This window comes from Cetorhinus maximus, chromosome 5 (assembly GCF_964194155.1).
Source record: "Cetorhinus maximus chromosome 5, sCetMax3.hap1.1, whole genome shotgun sequence".
In the NCBI taxonomy this organism is placed as follows: Eukaryota; Metazoa; Chordata; class Chondrichthyes; order Lamniformes; family Cetorhinidae; genus Cetorhinus; species Cetorhinus maximus.
This window is the reverse complement of record NC_135883.1, coordinates 151,355,135-151,372,352: the sequence shown is the minus strand read 5'-3', so window position 1 is coordinate 151,372,352 and position 17,218 is coordinate 151,355,135. Positions and strand designations below refer to the sequence as shown.

At 41.7% G+C, this 17,218-nt stretch overlaps 1 protein-coding gene across 4 annotated transcripts in view; it reads right to left on the bottom strand.

Moving 5' to 3' along the window:
* Positions 1–17,218, bottom strand: part of rbks (ribokinase) — a 169,231-nt gene that overhangs the window by 122,991 nt on the left and 29,022 nt on the right. For all 4 annotated transcript variants that reach the window (XM_078542706.1, XM_078542703.1, XM_078542705.1 and 1 more), the window contains exon 2: positions 772–904. In XM_078542706.1, coding sequence (XP_078398832.1) covers positions 772–904 — 133 coding nt within the window. The remainder of the gene's footprint in view (positions 1–771; positions 905–17,218) is intronic.

Here is a 17,218-nt window from a genome sequence, read left to right as displayed (position 1 = left end):
TCAGAGTGTGATTAGCAAGGCTACAAGTACAAAGTTGCATTTCAAGAGAATCTTTTTCTAAACCTTATACAACACATTGATAAGGTCTCCACTTACATAAAACTCTGGTTAGGCCATAACCACAGTATTATCAGCAGTTCTGGTCACCACATGTTAGGAAGGATGTGACGGCCCTTGAGACAGTGCAGAGGAGATTTACCAGAATGCTTCCAGGGATGAAAGAATTTAGCTACAAGGTTAGGTTACAGATACTGGGGTTGTTCTCCTTGGGGCATAGAAGGTTGAAAAGAGATTTGATAGCGATGTACAAGATTATGACAAGTCTAGATAAGGTGGACAAAGAAAAGCTGCTCTAATTAGCTGATAGTGCAAGGACTAAGGGTTCACAGAGTTAAAGGGCAAGATACAGGGTTGATGTGAGGAAGAACTTTTTTTTTTAAATGCAGCGAATGATATTGACCTGGAACATTGCCTATGTGGGCGGTGGAAACAGAGATGATGAACGATTTCAGAAGAAAATTACATGGACACCCGAGGCATGTAAACTTGTCAGGGCTACGAGGATAGAACAAGGACCGACATGTACTTGACTGACTTCTTCTGTGCCGTAATGACTCTATGAATGTGCACCAACAATTATGTTTGTAGCGTCTATTATTCTGTAGGCAATTTGAGGACTTGGTAGGTCACAGAAAGGCCAAATTCTCCTCATGGTCCCTCCTTCCACAACAAAGATACAAGTTATTAGTCTAGAATTGTTTTTAGTCTTACTTTGCTAACCATTGCTGATTTAGCTCCGAGTCGTGCTGCCTGGATACACTGATTGGCACCTTTTCCTCCAAATCCAATAAAAAACTTGTGCCCATGTATCGTTTCTCCCGCTTTAGGTAATCGTGGTGTGTAACTATTGAAAAAGAACAGAAGCTATTTTAAATACAATACATGAGTGTATATAGCATTCCACACAACACTTCTCTAGCTCTTCCAATATTAATTTTCTAGATAACACTGGCAAATGATTCAGTACTGTGACAAGTGTGTTGTGTCTGGTTATTAGGACGATTGACAAGGTCTATCCAGAGTGAAATGTTGTTGAATGTTCCCCCTCTCCAGGTTAGAGAAGGACAATGTGTTCATCTGGGCTTCCCCCTGCCCTTCCCACCCCAACACTCTTCAAACCTCCAAAATATAATTGGCATCACAGTTACAAAAACCAAGGCAACCAAGAATATTGCAATTTAAAAAAAACCTCCCCTATCCCACTGTGTTATTTTAAATCTTGCTATTTTTTTTCAGAAAAGCAATGTTAATAAACAAGATCAAATTAGAATTTGGTAACAATTAGTACATATTAGGGCACAGGCAGAAATTAGCACTGATTTGAATTCTATGCAATTGAATTTGACTGAAGTATCCTCCTTGCACTTGCCCAAAACCACACCGCAGTGAGAAAATTAGAAGAAATGATTATATTATTGTTAAACCTGTAGTAAGTCGACAGCAATACTTGTCTGAATGCCCCAATCTTGTCTGATCTCGGAAGCTGAGCAGACTCAGGCCTGGTTAGTACCTGGAGGGAAGACTGCCTGGGAATGCCAGGCGTAGTAGGCTTTCTAGCGAGAAAGGTATTGCAATAATCGTGGGTGATTTCAATCTACGTGTAGATTGGACGAACCAGATTGGCAAAGGTAGCCTGGATGATGAGTTCATGTTCCCGGGACGGTTTCTTAGAGCAGCACGTTCTAGGGCCAACCAGAAAGCAGGTTACACTAGACCTAATAATGTTCAATGAGGCAGGATTAATTAATAACCTCATTGTGAAGATGCCCCTAGGTAGCAGTGATCATAATATGATTTAATTTCACATTCATTTGAGGGAGAGAGGGGGGGATCTAAGACTAGTGTCTTAAACTTAAATAAGCGTAATTAAGAGGGCATGAAGACAGAGCTGGCTAAAATGAACTGGGAAATTCATTTAAAAGATAAGTCAGTAGAGATGCAGTGGCAGATATTTAAGGGGAAATTTCAGAATACTCAGAAAAAATACATTCCAATGAGAAAGGAAGAGTCTAAGGGAAGGACACACCATCCTTGGCTAACTAAAAAAGTTAAAACTAGTGTCAAATTGAAAGAAAAAACATAATTCCACAAAGATGAGTGGTAGGTCAAAAGACTGGACAGAATATAAAGAACAGCAAAGAATGACTAACAGATGAAGAAGAAGGGGGAAGTTATGGTATGAAAGAAAACTAGCTAGAAATATAAAAACAGGTAGTAAGAGCTTCGACTAAAGGAAAGGAGTAAGTAAAGTGATCACTGGTCCTCTAGAGAGATAGTCTGAGGAATTAATAATAGAAAATAAGGAAACAGCGGACGAACTGAACAAATATTTTGCATCCGTCTTCACTATAGAGGATACAAGTAACATCTCAGAAATAAGTGTGAATCCATAGAACCATAGAAAAGTCATAGCACAGAAGGAGGTCATTCGGCCCATCTTGTCCATGCCAGCCTGAGGACACCCAGGTGCCCTTTCTAATCCCACATTCCTGCACCCAGCCCATAGCCCTGCAGCTTACAGCACTTAAGGTGCAGATCCAGGTACTTTTTAAAAGAGTTTAGAGTTTCTGCCTCTACCACCAACTTGGGCAGCGAATTCCAGAGACCCACTACCCTCTGTGTAAAAAAGTTCTTCCTCATGTCCCCCTACACCTTCTGCCACTTATCTTGAATCTATGTCCCCTGGTTCTAGAATTCTCCATCAAGGGAAACAATTTTATCCTGTCCACTCTATCTATTCCCCTCATAATTTTACACACCTCAATCAAGTCACCTCTCAGCCTTCTTTGTTCTAAGGAAAATAACCCCACCCTATCCAATCTCTCCTCATAGCTACACTTTTCTAACCCTGACAACATTCTTGTAAACCTCCTCTGCACTCTCTCCAGAGCTATTACGTCCTTCCTGTAATGTGGTGACCAGAACTGCACACAATACTCCAGTTGTGGCCTCACCAGTGTTTTATACAATTCCAACAGTATATCCTTACTTTTATATTCTATACCTCTGCCAGTGAAGGAGAGCATTCCATATGCCTTCTTTACAACCTTGTCTACTTGAACTGCTGTCTTCAGGAATCGGGAGGTGAAAGGGAGGGAAGAATTTAAAACAATTACATTCACCAGGGACAGGCTACTGAGAAAATTATTAGAACTAAAAGCTGACGAGTCCATGGGTCCTGATGGACTTTATCCTAGGGTCTTAAAGGAAGTGGCTGCTAAAATAGTAAATGCATTGGTTTTAATTTTCCAAAAATCCTGTGATTCTGGAAAGATCCCATCAGATTGGAAAGTATGACTCCTCTATTCAAGAAAGGAGGGAGACAGAACACAGGAAACAGGTCAGTTAGCTTAACATCTGTCATTGGAAAAATGCTGAAATCTATTATTAAGGAGCTTATTGCAGGGCACCTAGAACATCTCAATGCAATCAGGCAGAGCCAACTTGGTTTTGTGAAAGGGAAATCATGTTTGACGTATTTATTGGAGTTCTTTGAAGAAGTAACAAGGAGCATGAATAAAGGGGAACTTGTGGATGTCCTGTACTTAGATTTCCAGAAGGCATCTGACAAAGTGCCACATCAAAAGTTACTGTGCTAAATAATAGCTCATGGTGTAAGGGGTAACTTATTAGCATGGACAGAGGATTGGTTAGCTAACAGGAAAGAGAGGGTAGGCATAACTGGGCCGTTTTCGGGTTGGCAAGCTGTGACAAGTGGAGTGCCCCAGGGATCCATGCTGGGGCCTCAACTATTTACAATTTATATCAATGACTTGGATGAAGGGACCAAATGTATTGTTGCTAAATTTGCTGATGACACACAGTTAGGTAGGAAAGTAAATTGTGAAGAGGACATAAGGAGCAAAGAGATATTGATAGGTCAAGTGAGTGGGCAAAATTTTGGCGGATGGAGTATAATGTGGGAAAATGTGAACTTATCTACTTTGGCAAAAGAATAGAAAAGCAGTATATTACTTATATGGGGAGAGATTGCAGAATTTAGAGGTGCATAAGGATCTGGGTGTCCTAGTGCATGAATCACAAACAGCTAGTGTGCAGGTACAGCAAGTGATTAGGAAGGCAAATGGAATGTTGTCAATTATTGCAAGGGGAATAGAATATAAAAGTAAGGATGTTTTGTCACAGTTGTATAGGGCATTGGTGAGAACACACCTGGAGTACTGCATGCAGTTTTTGTCTTCTTATTTAAGGAAGGATATAATTGCATTAAAAGCAGTTCAGAGAAGCTTCACTTATTTGATACCTAGGATGGGGGAGGAGGGGGGGTTTACTTTTGAGGAAAGGTTAAACAGGGTGGGCCTGCATCCATTAGAGCTTAGAAGAATGAGAGGTGATCTTATTGAGCCCTGAGGGGACTTGACAAGGTGGATGCTGAAAGGATGTTTCCCCTCGTGGGGGGAGACTAAAGCTAGGGAACACCATTAAAAAAATAAAGGGTCTCCATTCAAGATTGAGATGAAGAGAATATTTTTTCTCTCAGAGGGTCGATAGTCTTTGGAACCCTCTTCTGCAAGGAACGGTGGAGGCAGGGTCATTGAATATTTTTAAGGCAGAGGTAGATAGATTCTTGACTAATAAGGGAGTCAAAGGATAATTGGGGATAGGCAGGAATGTGGAGTTGAGGCCACAATCAGATCAGCTATGAATGGCGGAGCAGGCTTGAGGGGCTGAATGGCCTACTCCTGCACCTAATTCATATATTCATAGAGATCACACATTCAAGCAACTTTTTAAGTTGAAGAACTGATAGCAGAAGTTGAAGGTATTACCAGTTAGTTAGTGTAAAATTGTGTGTGTATCCTATAAAGTGGAGATCAATAGACTAGATTTTAACACAATATAAAAATATTAATATACATGCAGCATTAATTCCTTTTAGCAACCAGTATGACGCGGTCTTGGTAATAACTATTTCCGATGCACAAAATGTTAGAAATCAGCATGTCAGTCACAAAGTATGTGAAAAAAATTAAATTCACATGCAATCCTAGCGTAAAGCAGCATTGTCACTATGGTTTTACTGAAGTGTATACATAGGTATACAAAATTTTCACTCAGTTTTAATGAAATGGTTGCTGTGTGAAATTATTGCACTATAAATTTGAACAACGGAAAAAGTTACAGTTGCACAAATACAATATAGATTTTCACTTTCTAAATTGGAGTTGTGTCTGGAAAGCACTTTGAATCGATACCACGCCAGGATAGAGTACCAATGGGATTGCTGTTATAACATTAATGGCAGCAGTTGGAGGTGAGGTTTTACAATATTGAACGAAATGGGTGTTAGCTTAAGTGAATTCTATTCTATATGGATATTAATATGCTAAATAAAGCTTGTGATAATCATAAGGGAATTTCTGACATCCTGATCTGTAAAAATTGTTGTTGAGTCCTACTTTAACTCTTTACAGTCAGTAAAGCAGATAGCAAGCATTGTAGGCTTTATTTTTGGCAGGTGTGTGAGCCTGTCAAATCCAATACTGTATTAGTAGTGTTTGAATGAAACAATGTCTCCTAACTGGCCTTTGCCACTCCTCATTGCCAATCTATGGGAGGTCTGGATACTGACATCAGCAACACATCTCCTAACTGCGCATGGAGAATTAGATCTAAGAACATAGAATTTATTGCACTCCAAAAACGGCCATTCACCCCAACTGCTCCATGCCTGTTCTTTATGCTCCACATAAACCACCTCCCATGTCTTCATCTAATCTAATCAGCATAACCTTCTATTCCTTTCTTCCTCGTGTTTATTCAACTTCTCCTTGAATGCATCCATGCTATTCGCCTCAGCTACCCCCTGTGGTAACGAGTTCCACATTCTTACCACTCTCTAGGTAATTAAGATTCTCCTGAATTCCTTATCAAGTTTATTAGTGACTATCTTTTATACATGGCTCCTAGTTTTTGTCCCCTCCATGTGGAAACATCCTGTCTACATCTATCCTATCAATCTCTATCATAATCTTAAAGAACTCTATCAGGTGACCTATCAGCCTCCTTTTCTCGAGATTGGAGTCCAAGCCTGGACATTTAGGTTGATGGAAAAATTACAATGAGGATGAATATTGCAAATACATCCTATTGGTCATTGGAGGTTAAAAGCGTTTTTCAATTCACTTAGTGCTGTTCCCAATTAAGAATGCTCAGTCATAAAAGGTCATCACATAATAGAAGACAATTAATTGAACCAACGATCCATGAGAGCACAGAAAAATTGACAGAATTTGTACTGTTGCTCAAAGAAAAAATGTTAAGACAATCTGCATGCCGAATATGTATCACAATCCAGGTTTGACAGGTGATTGGTAATTTGGTCTCCAGGCACAAGAGTCAAAAGAGAGAGTTCTATGCTCCTCTATTTGAGGGCGTTACACATCTGGAAGTAATGGTCTATGAACTTTCACCACTGCCATTCTTTGTGTTTTGCACTGATACAGAATGTTGAGTTGCAAACACATTTCATAATCTTTGCCCAGCTTAATCAATTCCATACACTGTTCTCTCCCCCAATATCCTCCATATGTCCTGCATCCCCAGCGAGTGTGCTTCATATGTCCCACCTCCCCAATGCATCCTCCAGATATCCCTCCACTTCTAGTGAGATGGTCAAGTGTTCCCAATCACACCATCAACCCTCTTCAATTAAAAGGTGGAATTCTCAATTGCCCAGCTTTGACAATACCGAGAAGATTAAGTAAATTGCTGTTAGTATTATAAGGGAGCCCTTATGCACTGCTCAGTCATATTTCAACTTTGTTGTCCTGTTTTTCTAATGTGTAAATAGAGTGATACATATCAATACAAATATATGCTTTTGGATTTATAGCAGACCAAAAATTTCATACCTATCAGATTTTCTCTTATCAGTTCCAATTTAAGGTAACCCAAATTGCCAAGATCTACATAAGATTTGGTTTCATAGTTGAAGCGAACATTTCAGGTTTTTAAAGTCAATATTAATTTCTGTAATAAAAGATTGTTAGGTGAAAAGTTTGCAGACATTACCAAAGCAGAAGGCAATGAAAATACTGGGAAACAATGTTATTGAAAAAGATTCAAATCTTTTAGCAAGCTGTCTTGGTAAATGGCAAATGCAGTTCATTGTATGAAATAATTAGTATGGGAGCAAAAATTCAAAAACATGTAGGGCGTAATTTTCCCAGATTTGCACTAAGTGCGGTTGCGGGCAGGTAAAACGTTTTACCCACCGGCCGTAATGGCAGGTTTTCACGCCGTATTGTCCCAAACCCGCCACATTATTTATGCATTCCTGGGAAACACGCTGTTTCCATGGCGAGTAGGCTTTCATTCGCCCGCCCGCCATCACCCTGCCGCTGCATCACGTCGGATGCCATATTTAAAGTCCAGCTGCAAGCGAACATCATAGTGCTTCCAGACCAGCATTGCTGCACAGAAGAAATGGCCCTGAAACCGAAGACAACTGCGGCTCCCAGGTTCAGCGACATGCCCCTTGGGTGCCTTTTGGATGCCGTGGAGGCCCAAGGGATGTCCTCCACACCCTCTCTGGCCGCAGGATGAGCAGCAACAGCACTAACCCAGAATGGGAGGTGGTGGCAGCGATGGTCAGTGCCAATGCCCTTCAAAAGAGGACAGCCACCCACTGCTACAAAAGGATGAATGATCTTCTCCGTTCTGCCAAGGTAAGTCACTCTTCTCATCGCTTTCAACTCGCTCACAAACCCATCACACATCCACAGTGATCTCACTCACTGCCATTCAAGGGACATCACCATTCACTCTCTCACACTCACCGTCATTGTCCACATCCCGTCCATGGGACCACTCACCACCCACACAGGCCAGGTATACTTATCATCTGGCCCTGCAGGCGTCCTGCTTACACTTTCTCCATCTCTATTCATGCAGGACAAACTGGCAAACAACAAGAGGGAGAGGTTGCTGACCAGTGGCGGAATGCCCGAAATCAAGGTCCTCACAGACTTGGAAAACATAGCCATCCAGCTGGCCAGTGACGATCTGGACCGGTCACTGGCCAGTGAGCTGACGGTGAAGTCGGCAGCGCTCCACCAAGTGAGGGTCCAGCACTGCAACATACGTCAGACAATCATGCTGTGATTAATGTGTCCTGTTTCACAAGCCACTGCCATGCACTAATTATCTCCCCTTGGTTCCGCAGGCACATCTTGGAAACAGCCGATGGAGTCCATGTCCCAGGACCTCCAATCAAGTCCCAAAGAAACCTCTGAAGAAGAATCTGGTGGCATCCTCCTTGAAGTCCCATCATAGCGCTCACTCACACCCTCCACCTGCGCAGAGACACACACCTCGGTGGGACCTTGCTTTAGAATAGCCTTGGGATCACAATCTAGTGAGCACATCACACTGTCTCATCCACAACAGGTGGCGGGGGCAGGGACCTCCCTGGCGTCCGGCACTCGGAGGACTGCTGGAGGCCAGAAATTTGCTGAGTCCGAGTTAGATGACGAGCCTCTGGACTCAGTCATGTCACAGTTGCGTCCTCATCATTGGAGGAGACACGCAGCTCCTCCATCTCCTCCTCAGCCAGTTCGTCTCCCTGTTGCAGCACCAGGTTGTAAATGGTGCAGCAGACGACAACAATGCATGGCACCCTCTGCGGACTATACTGCAAGGTTCCACCAGATCGGTCCAGGCACCGGAACCTCATCTTCAGCATCCCGATTGCCTGCTCCAACAAGTTGCGAGCTGCAGCATAAGCTTCATTATACGTCGCTCTGCTGCAGTCTGAGGCCGCCACACGAGTGTCATCAGCCACAGCCTCTGTGGGTGGCCCTCGTTCCCGAGGAGCCATCCTTGTAGCTTCTGTGAACCCTGGAAGACTCCAGGGAACTATGACCGACTGAGGAGGTAGGCGTCATGCACACTCCCTGGAAACCGTGCGCACACCTGTAGGATGCTTTTCTGGTGGTCGCACACCAGCTGCACATTCAGCTAATGGAACCCCTTGCGGTTCTTGTCGTCCACTGCGTGTTGTGACGGAGATCTGAGCGCCACATGAGTGCAGTCGATTGCATCCTACCCCTGTGAGAAGCCCAAGATCAGGGTGAATCCAATCGCTCTGGCATCCTGTTCTGGGCAAAATGCACAAAGTTGTGTGCCCTCGCAAAGGTGGCATCCATGACCTCATGGATGCATTGGTGGGTGGAGGCTTATGAGATCCCACGGAGGTCACCTGTGGAGCCCTGAAAGGAGCCACGGGTGTAGAAATTGAGCACCGTGGTCACTTTCACAGCCACTGGCCCTCCATGTCCATGTGACGCCAAATCCTGCAGTAGCTGGCAGATGTGACCGACCAGTTCCCTAGGCATGCGCAGTCTCCGGCGACACTGGTTCTCGGTCATCTGCAGGAATGAAAGGCGGCGTCTATAGACCCTGGGTGTCGTTAGGCGCTGGCCTGCGACGGCTCGCTGGGGCTCTTGGACGGCATGTACGGGAGCCCCAGCGCCCTTCTTCCTGCGGTTGCTGATCCTGCCTCTGCACAGCCAGGAGCCTCAGTCACTCTCTCCTCCGTCGTCTTCGCGCTCTGTAGGCCATCAGGCATATAGCTAGTTCACCAGGCTCCATGGTAGGGGTGGGGGGTGGGGGGGGGGTTAGGATTTTCGTATCTCTCTTTTGCCTTGTTCACCTTCATTGCTTTCCATTTCTCTCCTGGTGTTTACTATAATATCACCACCTTCAACACCTTTTTGTCCTTTTGTCTGTGACATCTTTTGGTTATCTCCACCTATCACTGGCCCTCTATCCAGCTCTTCTTCCCCCCCCCCACCCCCCCCCCTTCCCCCTTAAACCAGCTTATATTTCACCTCTCTTCTATTTTTACTTAGTTCTGTTGAAGGGTCATTCGGACTCGAAATGTTAACTGTGCTCCTCTCCGCAGATGCTGCCAGACCTGCTGAGGTTATACTGGTGCTTATGCCCAGGCAGCATAAACTGTTCGACCCAGGAATGAGGGGAGTGGGAAAGGTTGGAAGAGAGAGTTAGCAAGAACAATAGAGAGAAAGGAGAGAAATGGGAGAGAGATGCATATGAAAACTCAGTTTGTGGAGGAAAATGGAGAGGTAAAGAAATCCTCAAATAGGAATGAATGGAGAAGGGCCTGTTACACAAGGTAATCTTAACAGGTTGATGCTATATGACAGCATATTCTCCAACTTAACACATGCAAAGCCACCAGAGAGCTACACATCAATTCAATTAATGTTATTAAAGAAGATAAATTTAGGGTGTATCGTTTTGGTGCAAATTTTCCTATCCATGGGTCGGGTACCCCTCCCTGCTCTGCATCACTGACAAACCATGGGGGCCATGGCATTGGGCTTTACAGCCAGTCAGGAGCTGCAGAACACAGAGAAGCCAAGTTCTAGCCTGAAAATGCAGTGTTCCAAGCCAAGATTGTGGATTTTGGAATCCTGCGGTTCCTATACAACACCAAGGCCCGGTTAAGTTATTGAGGAAAGTGGTGGAAGAGGCACATTCTACTCAGACTTGAGAATGTTCCTCTTGAGGACATCCCCCAAGCAGTGGGGAGGCGATGGCATAGTGGTATTGTCGCTAGACTAAAAATCCAGAGACCCAGCGTAAGTTTGAATCCCGCTATGGAAGATGATGGAATTTGAATTCAATAAAAAAAACATTTGGGAATAAAAGGCTAACGATGGCCATGTCGATTATTGTAAAAACCTATCTGGTTTGCTTTGTCCTTTAGGGATGAACTGTTTGTACCCCTCACCATTTCTCTCTCATGCAGTGTAAATGACACAGACTTAAAAAACTCCTGCATTACATTATTTAGATGTCCTGTCAGAACAAGATAAAACAAAATAACGCACAACTTTCCATAACATTGTACAGATACCTTGATTTTTTTGTGGAACTATTCCCCTGCCCTGCAGGCCATAGGGCCCCTTGAGTCTGCTCTGCAATTCAATAAGATAATGATTGATCTTCTATCTCAATTTCATTTTCCCACCCTACCCCATATCCTTTGATAAAAGCAAATTGCTGCGGACGCTGGAAATCTGAAATAAAAATATCCTTCGATCCTGTTAATGCCCAAAATCTATTGATCTCAGCCTTGAATATACTCAATTACTGAGCATCGACACCACTTTGGGGTAAAGATTTCCAAAGATTGACAATCCGTGAAGTGAAGAAATTTCTTCTTATCTCAGTCCTAAATAGCTGTCCCCGTATCCTGAAACTATAACACTTAGTTCTAGACTCTCGGGTCAGGGAAAACAACTTCTTACCCTGTGCGACATCCTGTTGTGCGAGGAAGGTTACATAAATGCAAGTTGATGTTGGCAAAGACATCCACACATGTGCACTTTCCAGCAGGAGTCACTGAATTATTTTCCCAGGTGATCTGCTGCCAATTCTCTCGCCTCTTAATGCTATTCCTAACTTGACACAGAATAGAAATCAAACTGGTCGCTCCCTGGTCTGTGCGAGACAGTTACATGCGTGTCTTTGCCATCTGCAAAGTTGAACCCCAACGCTACTGGAGCCAGCACTTTTAGTTTTCCCGATTGTTAACACTTCACCAGCAGTTACCTCCTTAAAAATGCACAATTTAAACAAGTTTTGTTCTCAAAAATGTTAAACCATAACATTTGTTGAAAGGTATTTGAAATAATCACTCTTCATTTCTGATCAACTCATATTTCAGCATGACATGACATTCCTCCTCTGTATGTTACTGAACCATAACATTTAATTGATTTGTGCTTTGACATTTATTACCAAAATTTGTTAAGAGGAAACTTAATATGCCAGCAATAAAAAGCAACATGTTTGAACTACGCCAACAATTCACTTAGACAGTTCCTAACTAATCCCAGAGAGATATGTTAGGAGGAATCGTTGCTTGACCACAAGCATTTAAATATAGCAGCCGGAAGAGCATAGTTTTCCCTAAAGCTACAACAAATTCTAATAGTTAATCAACAAGAGGTTCTTTTAAAGGTAGTTCTAGATCCTTCCTCTCATGGGTTACTCTCTGGAATTAAACGACCCCGATATTAGGGATTCACTTTCATCAAAATTAATATGGGAAACATTAGGGAATTGCAGATAAGGACGAATTTTTACATGCAGTGAACAAATTTTTTAATGGATTTGGTTGCTTATACAGGCCATATCAGCACTTTTTTAAAAACAATTTTGTTTGGAGTAGGGGATGTAACAAGTTCCATGATGGAAACCATACATTCTAAATAACTAAAACAAAAACAATCTTTTAAAGATGGATGATGCCGTTTTAAGGATATTTGTTCTCTCAACTTACTGATCTTGCTCAAAAACATAACATCACGTTAATGATGCATGGCATTATTAACATGCAACAGGGGATTAAGAGATATAATGTCAGTTGTGAATCTCCAGAACTTTGCTAGTTTTTTCACATATCTATTCACTAGGTGTGAGGCATCGTTGGTGTTTATTCCCTAGTTGCCCTTGAAAAGGTGGTGGCGTGCCAGCTTGTTGAATATTGCAGTCTGTGGGTGAAGGTACTCCCTCAGCCTTGTTAGGAAGGGAATTCCAGGATTGACGTCCAGTGATGATGAAGGAACAAGGAGATATCTCTAAGTCAGGATGGTGTGGGACCTGGAGGTGATGTTTTCATGTGCCTGCTGCATTTGCCCTTCTAGATGGTGGTGCTTATGGTATTGGGAGGTGCTGTTGAAGAAGCCTTGGCAAGTTGCTGCAGTGCATCTTGATGATACACAATGCAGCCATGTGCGCCAGTGGTGGAGATGATTTAAGGTGGTGGGTGGGCTGCCAACCAGGCAGACTGCTACATAAAGTTTCTTGAGTGATGATGATGAGGATAGGAATGTTAATGAAGCCTCCTCCTCTAACTAGTTATTTAATTGTCCACCACCATTCATGACAAGGTGGCAGACTGCAGCCTTTTGATCTGATCCATTAGCTGTGGAATTCCTTAGTTCTGCCTATAGTATGCTGCTTCTGCTGTTGGCATCTCATTTTCAGCTATGCCTGGTACTGCTCCTGGCATGATCTCCTACATGCTTCATTAAACCAGTGATGGTCCCCTGGATTAATGGTAATGGAAGAGAGAGAGATATGTCAGGCTATAAGGTTACATATTATGGTAAAAGCAAAACACTGCGGATGCCGGAAATCTGAAACAAAAACAAAAATTGCTGGAAAAACTCAGCAGGTTTGCCAGCATCTGTGGAGATAAAGACAGAGTTAACGTTTTCAGTCTGTATGACTCTTCTTCAGAACATATTATGGTGCCTCCTGGATGCAGACTTTTGAGCCACCAGATCTGTTCTGAATCTATTCCATTTAGCACAATGGTAATGCCACTCAACACAATTGAAGGTATACTCACTGTGAAGATGGGAGTTTGTCTCCACAAGAACTGTTTGGCGGTCACTCCTAGCAATATTGTTATGGATGAATCTGTAACAGGTAGTTTGGTGGGTCTGGACATGGATGGTGATGGAGCAGTCTGGGATGTTGGCTGACAGTTACAATTTTGTGAATATGACTGTGTTAGTCTATTGTTCAACTAGTCTGTGGGACATCTATCCCAACATTAGCATAAGACTGCATATGTTAGTGAGGAGGACTTTGCAGGGTCGTCTGGGCTGGATGTACCTCTGTCAAATCTGGTCTAGGTCAAAGCCAAGTGGTCCTTTCAGTTTTATTCTTATGTGAAGCCTCTTTGGCCCAGTAATTGAAAATGAACAGCTTAAACAGTGGAGTTTTATTCCTTTGGATTGTGCACTGTTCTTAGAGATGTTTGAGCCTTAATTTTATTCTTACTCTTTTCTTGTACATACTGTTGTAGCTTTATTTTTTTCCACACTCACTCAATCCAATATTTTTACCCGCTCTCTATTTCTTTCTGTGCTTGACTTGACTCTAATTCCCCCTCCTTCACAGTTGTTCATCTCTGTTTCTTTCTGAATCCTTAAATCTCATTGGCTAAGGGGATACACTTTTGGTCCCACCGTTCACTAGGTCCCGGATGCCTTGTTACTCTCGCCTACAGGACATACTGCAAGATACCCAGCTCCGCTAAGATCAGTTCCCCTTAATTTTTTATTTCAATATGTAATATCAATTGAGCAATATGTAAAAGCTTTGAAAATGAAATCTTGAGAACTGAATGCTATTTTATAAGTGAACATCTTGTGCTACACTTCATAAAAATTAGTCACAAATACAAAGGCCTGGATTTTCATCGAAGCCGGTAGCGGGAGTTAGGAAAATGCATAGCTTTGCATGTCCACCTTGGGAGAAAGTGCCTGCAAAGACGGGTTCTTCATTGTTGGGGAGATGGGTGCAGGCTGCAATCAGGCCAACTGACCAGGGAAAGGGATTGGAGGCAGCCACAGGGACTACCAGGTGCAGAGGCGGACTATTTAAAAGACTTTGTCCCAATTGTAATGAGAAAAGTAAGGCCCTATAGCCCTCATGCGCCACACACAGCCCATGCCCCATCAATGCCATCTCATTCCCCCCATGCCAAGCTATGCCCTCCACCACACTGTGACCACTCATGCCCAGCTATGCTCCTCCAACCATTCCCATAGGCCCTCATGGTCCCTTGGCCAAGCCATGAAACTTCAATGCACATTGACCCACTATATAGAACCAATGAATCCTATATTGACAATTGGATGTGTTTTAAAAAAATCACTCAATATTTTACACTATATTAAGAACATCCTTTTACTACAGTGCAATAAAAGTGTCAATCATCCAGACCCTTTAAATGTATGAATAACAGAAACTTCAAACACTTAAACTTTCCTCACCTTGTGTAAATAAACATTGTGCAATCGACAACATAGATCAGACAGCCAGAGCTGTCAATCAAGCAATTTATTCCTTGGGGCTCAGCTGTTTCAACAGAATAATGGATTTCTGGATACTTAGCCAAAAATAAATAATAAGAGCCCAATTACACATTGAATTTACTAAATAGGCAATTCTGGAAGCTGTCAATTAAGTTGTTATCTGAGTAAAAGTGGTTCTCTAGAAAGGGTGTCAGACAAATACCTTCAAATTAGTATAAACTTTGTGTTTTTGTCTCAAAAGAGGTTTGTAATACTGAAAGTTAAATGGCAGACAAGTAACCAACAAGGAAAGCTCTGCAATCTGAAAAATGGAAGGGATTCTTGTAAGTTAATTTAAAAAGTTTAATTCTGGATAATTATCATTGCCACTCTTATGGTCTTACAAGAAATTGCATTGTTTATTCTGGTGTTATGTGGTACAGATTTGGATCTTATTAAATACGAGCAGACCATTGTTAAAATTCAGAGGAAATGGACCACTGGTTTACAGGAAACATTCCCGACAACTTCCTTACTTTTGATAAATTCCTGTGCTTTACTGAAATTGAAAAGGAAATTGTAAAAAAAAGCATAAAGAAAACAAATTAGCCACTCATGATAATTATTTTTCCCTTCCTAGATTAACAGGACATATGTCATTATTCATTAATGAATCACCTTCCTGATCCTAAGCAATCCGTTGTAAACGTTGCAAATATAATACATCTGCAAAAAGACATGAAAACAAATTACCATGTCTTAACTTGACTGAATACAAACCCCTTACCTGCTGAGCTTCCTTTCCTATAAAATGGGCACACTCCCATAAAGCTAAATTTGAATCCTTAATGATACACAGTTTGACTAATTTATGTTTCATGCTGGGGAATAAGTATCTCACACATAATCTAAATGTTATTACAGACACAAACGCAGAAGATGCTGAAAAGGAAATATCTTTTGCAATGCAGTAAACATGTTGTAGTCATTTCTCCTCATAGGCAAACTTCCTATAATCAAATCAATATCCAGCAAGGGTTTTATTCTCCCCATTATTAAAGGAGATGGGTCTCCATTAGTCCAATACAGATTACCATTTTATATGGTATGACTCTCTTTTAAAAATAGTCAGCTTGAAGTACTCAAGCAACACAATAAGTTTTTGCCTCATCCTTTTTGCGTCACGTAGAAAAAGATCTGATTCACCAAACAGAATGGGAAGAATAAGTAAACCACTTTTGTTGTGGCTAAATTACCTTTTATTAAATCAAGAGATTCAAATCCTTGTTGAGTTTATGGAAGCCTGTTTTGCAAAGAATGAAGACAGACATGATCTGATAATTGGCCACATGCTGCCATCCCCACTAGGCCACACACCCACTCCATGGGGATCCACTTGTCTTATGCGACTGGACTGCGTACTCTGGGCTCTTCAAAAAGAAAAACATCTGGGTTTGATCAGGAAGCCCGTAAAAATCGTTTGAAACAGCCACAAAAACCTAGTATGCCAGTTACATTTTCATGCAGCTTTTTTATAGCTGGTAATATTTTCAAATTTTTAAAATATATTGAAAAATGGAATACTGCTACGGTTTCATACTTCAACAGAGCTCTTGACTTTTGTCCAGTAATTTTCCTTTTTGTAAAAGTACTCATGGAATGTGAATTATTTTGTTCATAGTATTATTGGGCTCTAAAGACCACTGATGAGTTGATCTGTGCCATGGCATATAAAAAATGAAAAAAATGCCCTAGTTTTATCTAATGATATGAAGGGATCAATTGTCAGAAGTTTGGCACTGGATTGGCTGAAGTAAAGTTAGTTAGAAATTAGCTGGAAAAATTAAGTGACCTGAAAAGTAATTACATTTTATTTGCTTAATTACTCTTAAATATTTTAACTAAATTAAGCCAATTACTAAGAGTAATAAAAACATGTGAAATGGTGAAATAGGTGATGTGGTTGCTGTTTAGCATTGATATTGCAGTAATAAAGCTACCTCCTGTCACACAAGTAATTTTATTACAATTAGTGAAACACTCAGCAGGTCAGGCTACACCTGCAGAGAGGAAGGAAGGGTTAACATTTCAAGGCAATGACCTGCTACTCTCCATACATGCTGCCTGACCATCCAGCTTTTCCTGATTTAATTGTAAAATTTCTAGCATCTGCAGTATTTCGCTTTTGGTTTTTATTAAATTGGTGTTTGTTACAGTGCTATTGGGTTTTGTTTGAACTGGACTTTTAAAAAATGGTTGGCTAGACAGTCTGGAAGTTCAAGGAATAAAGA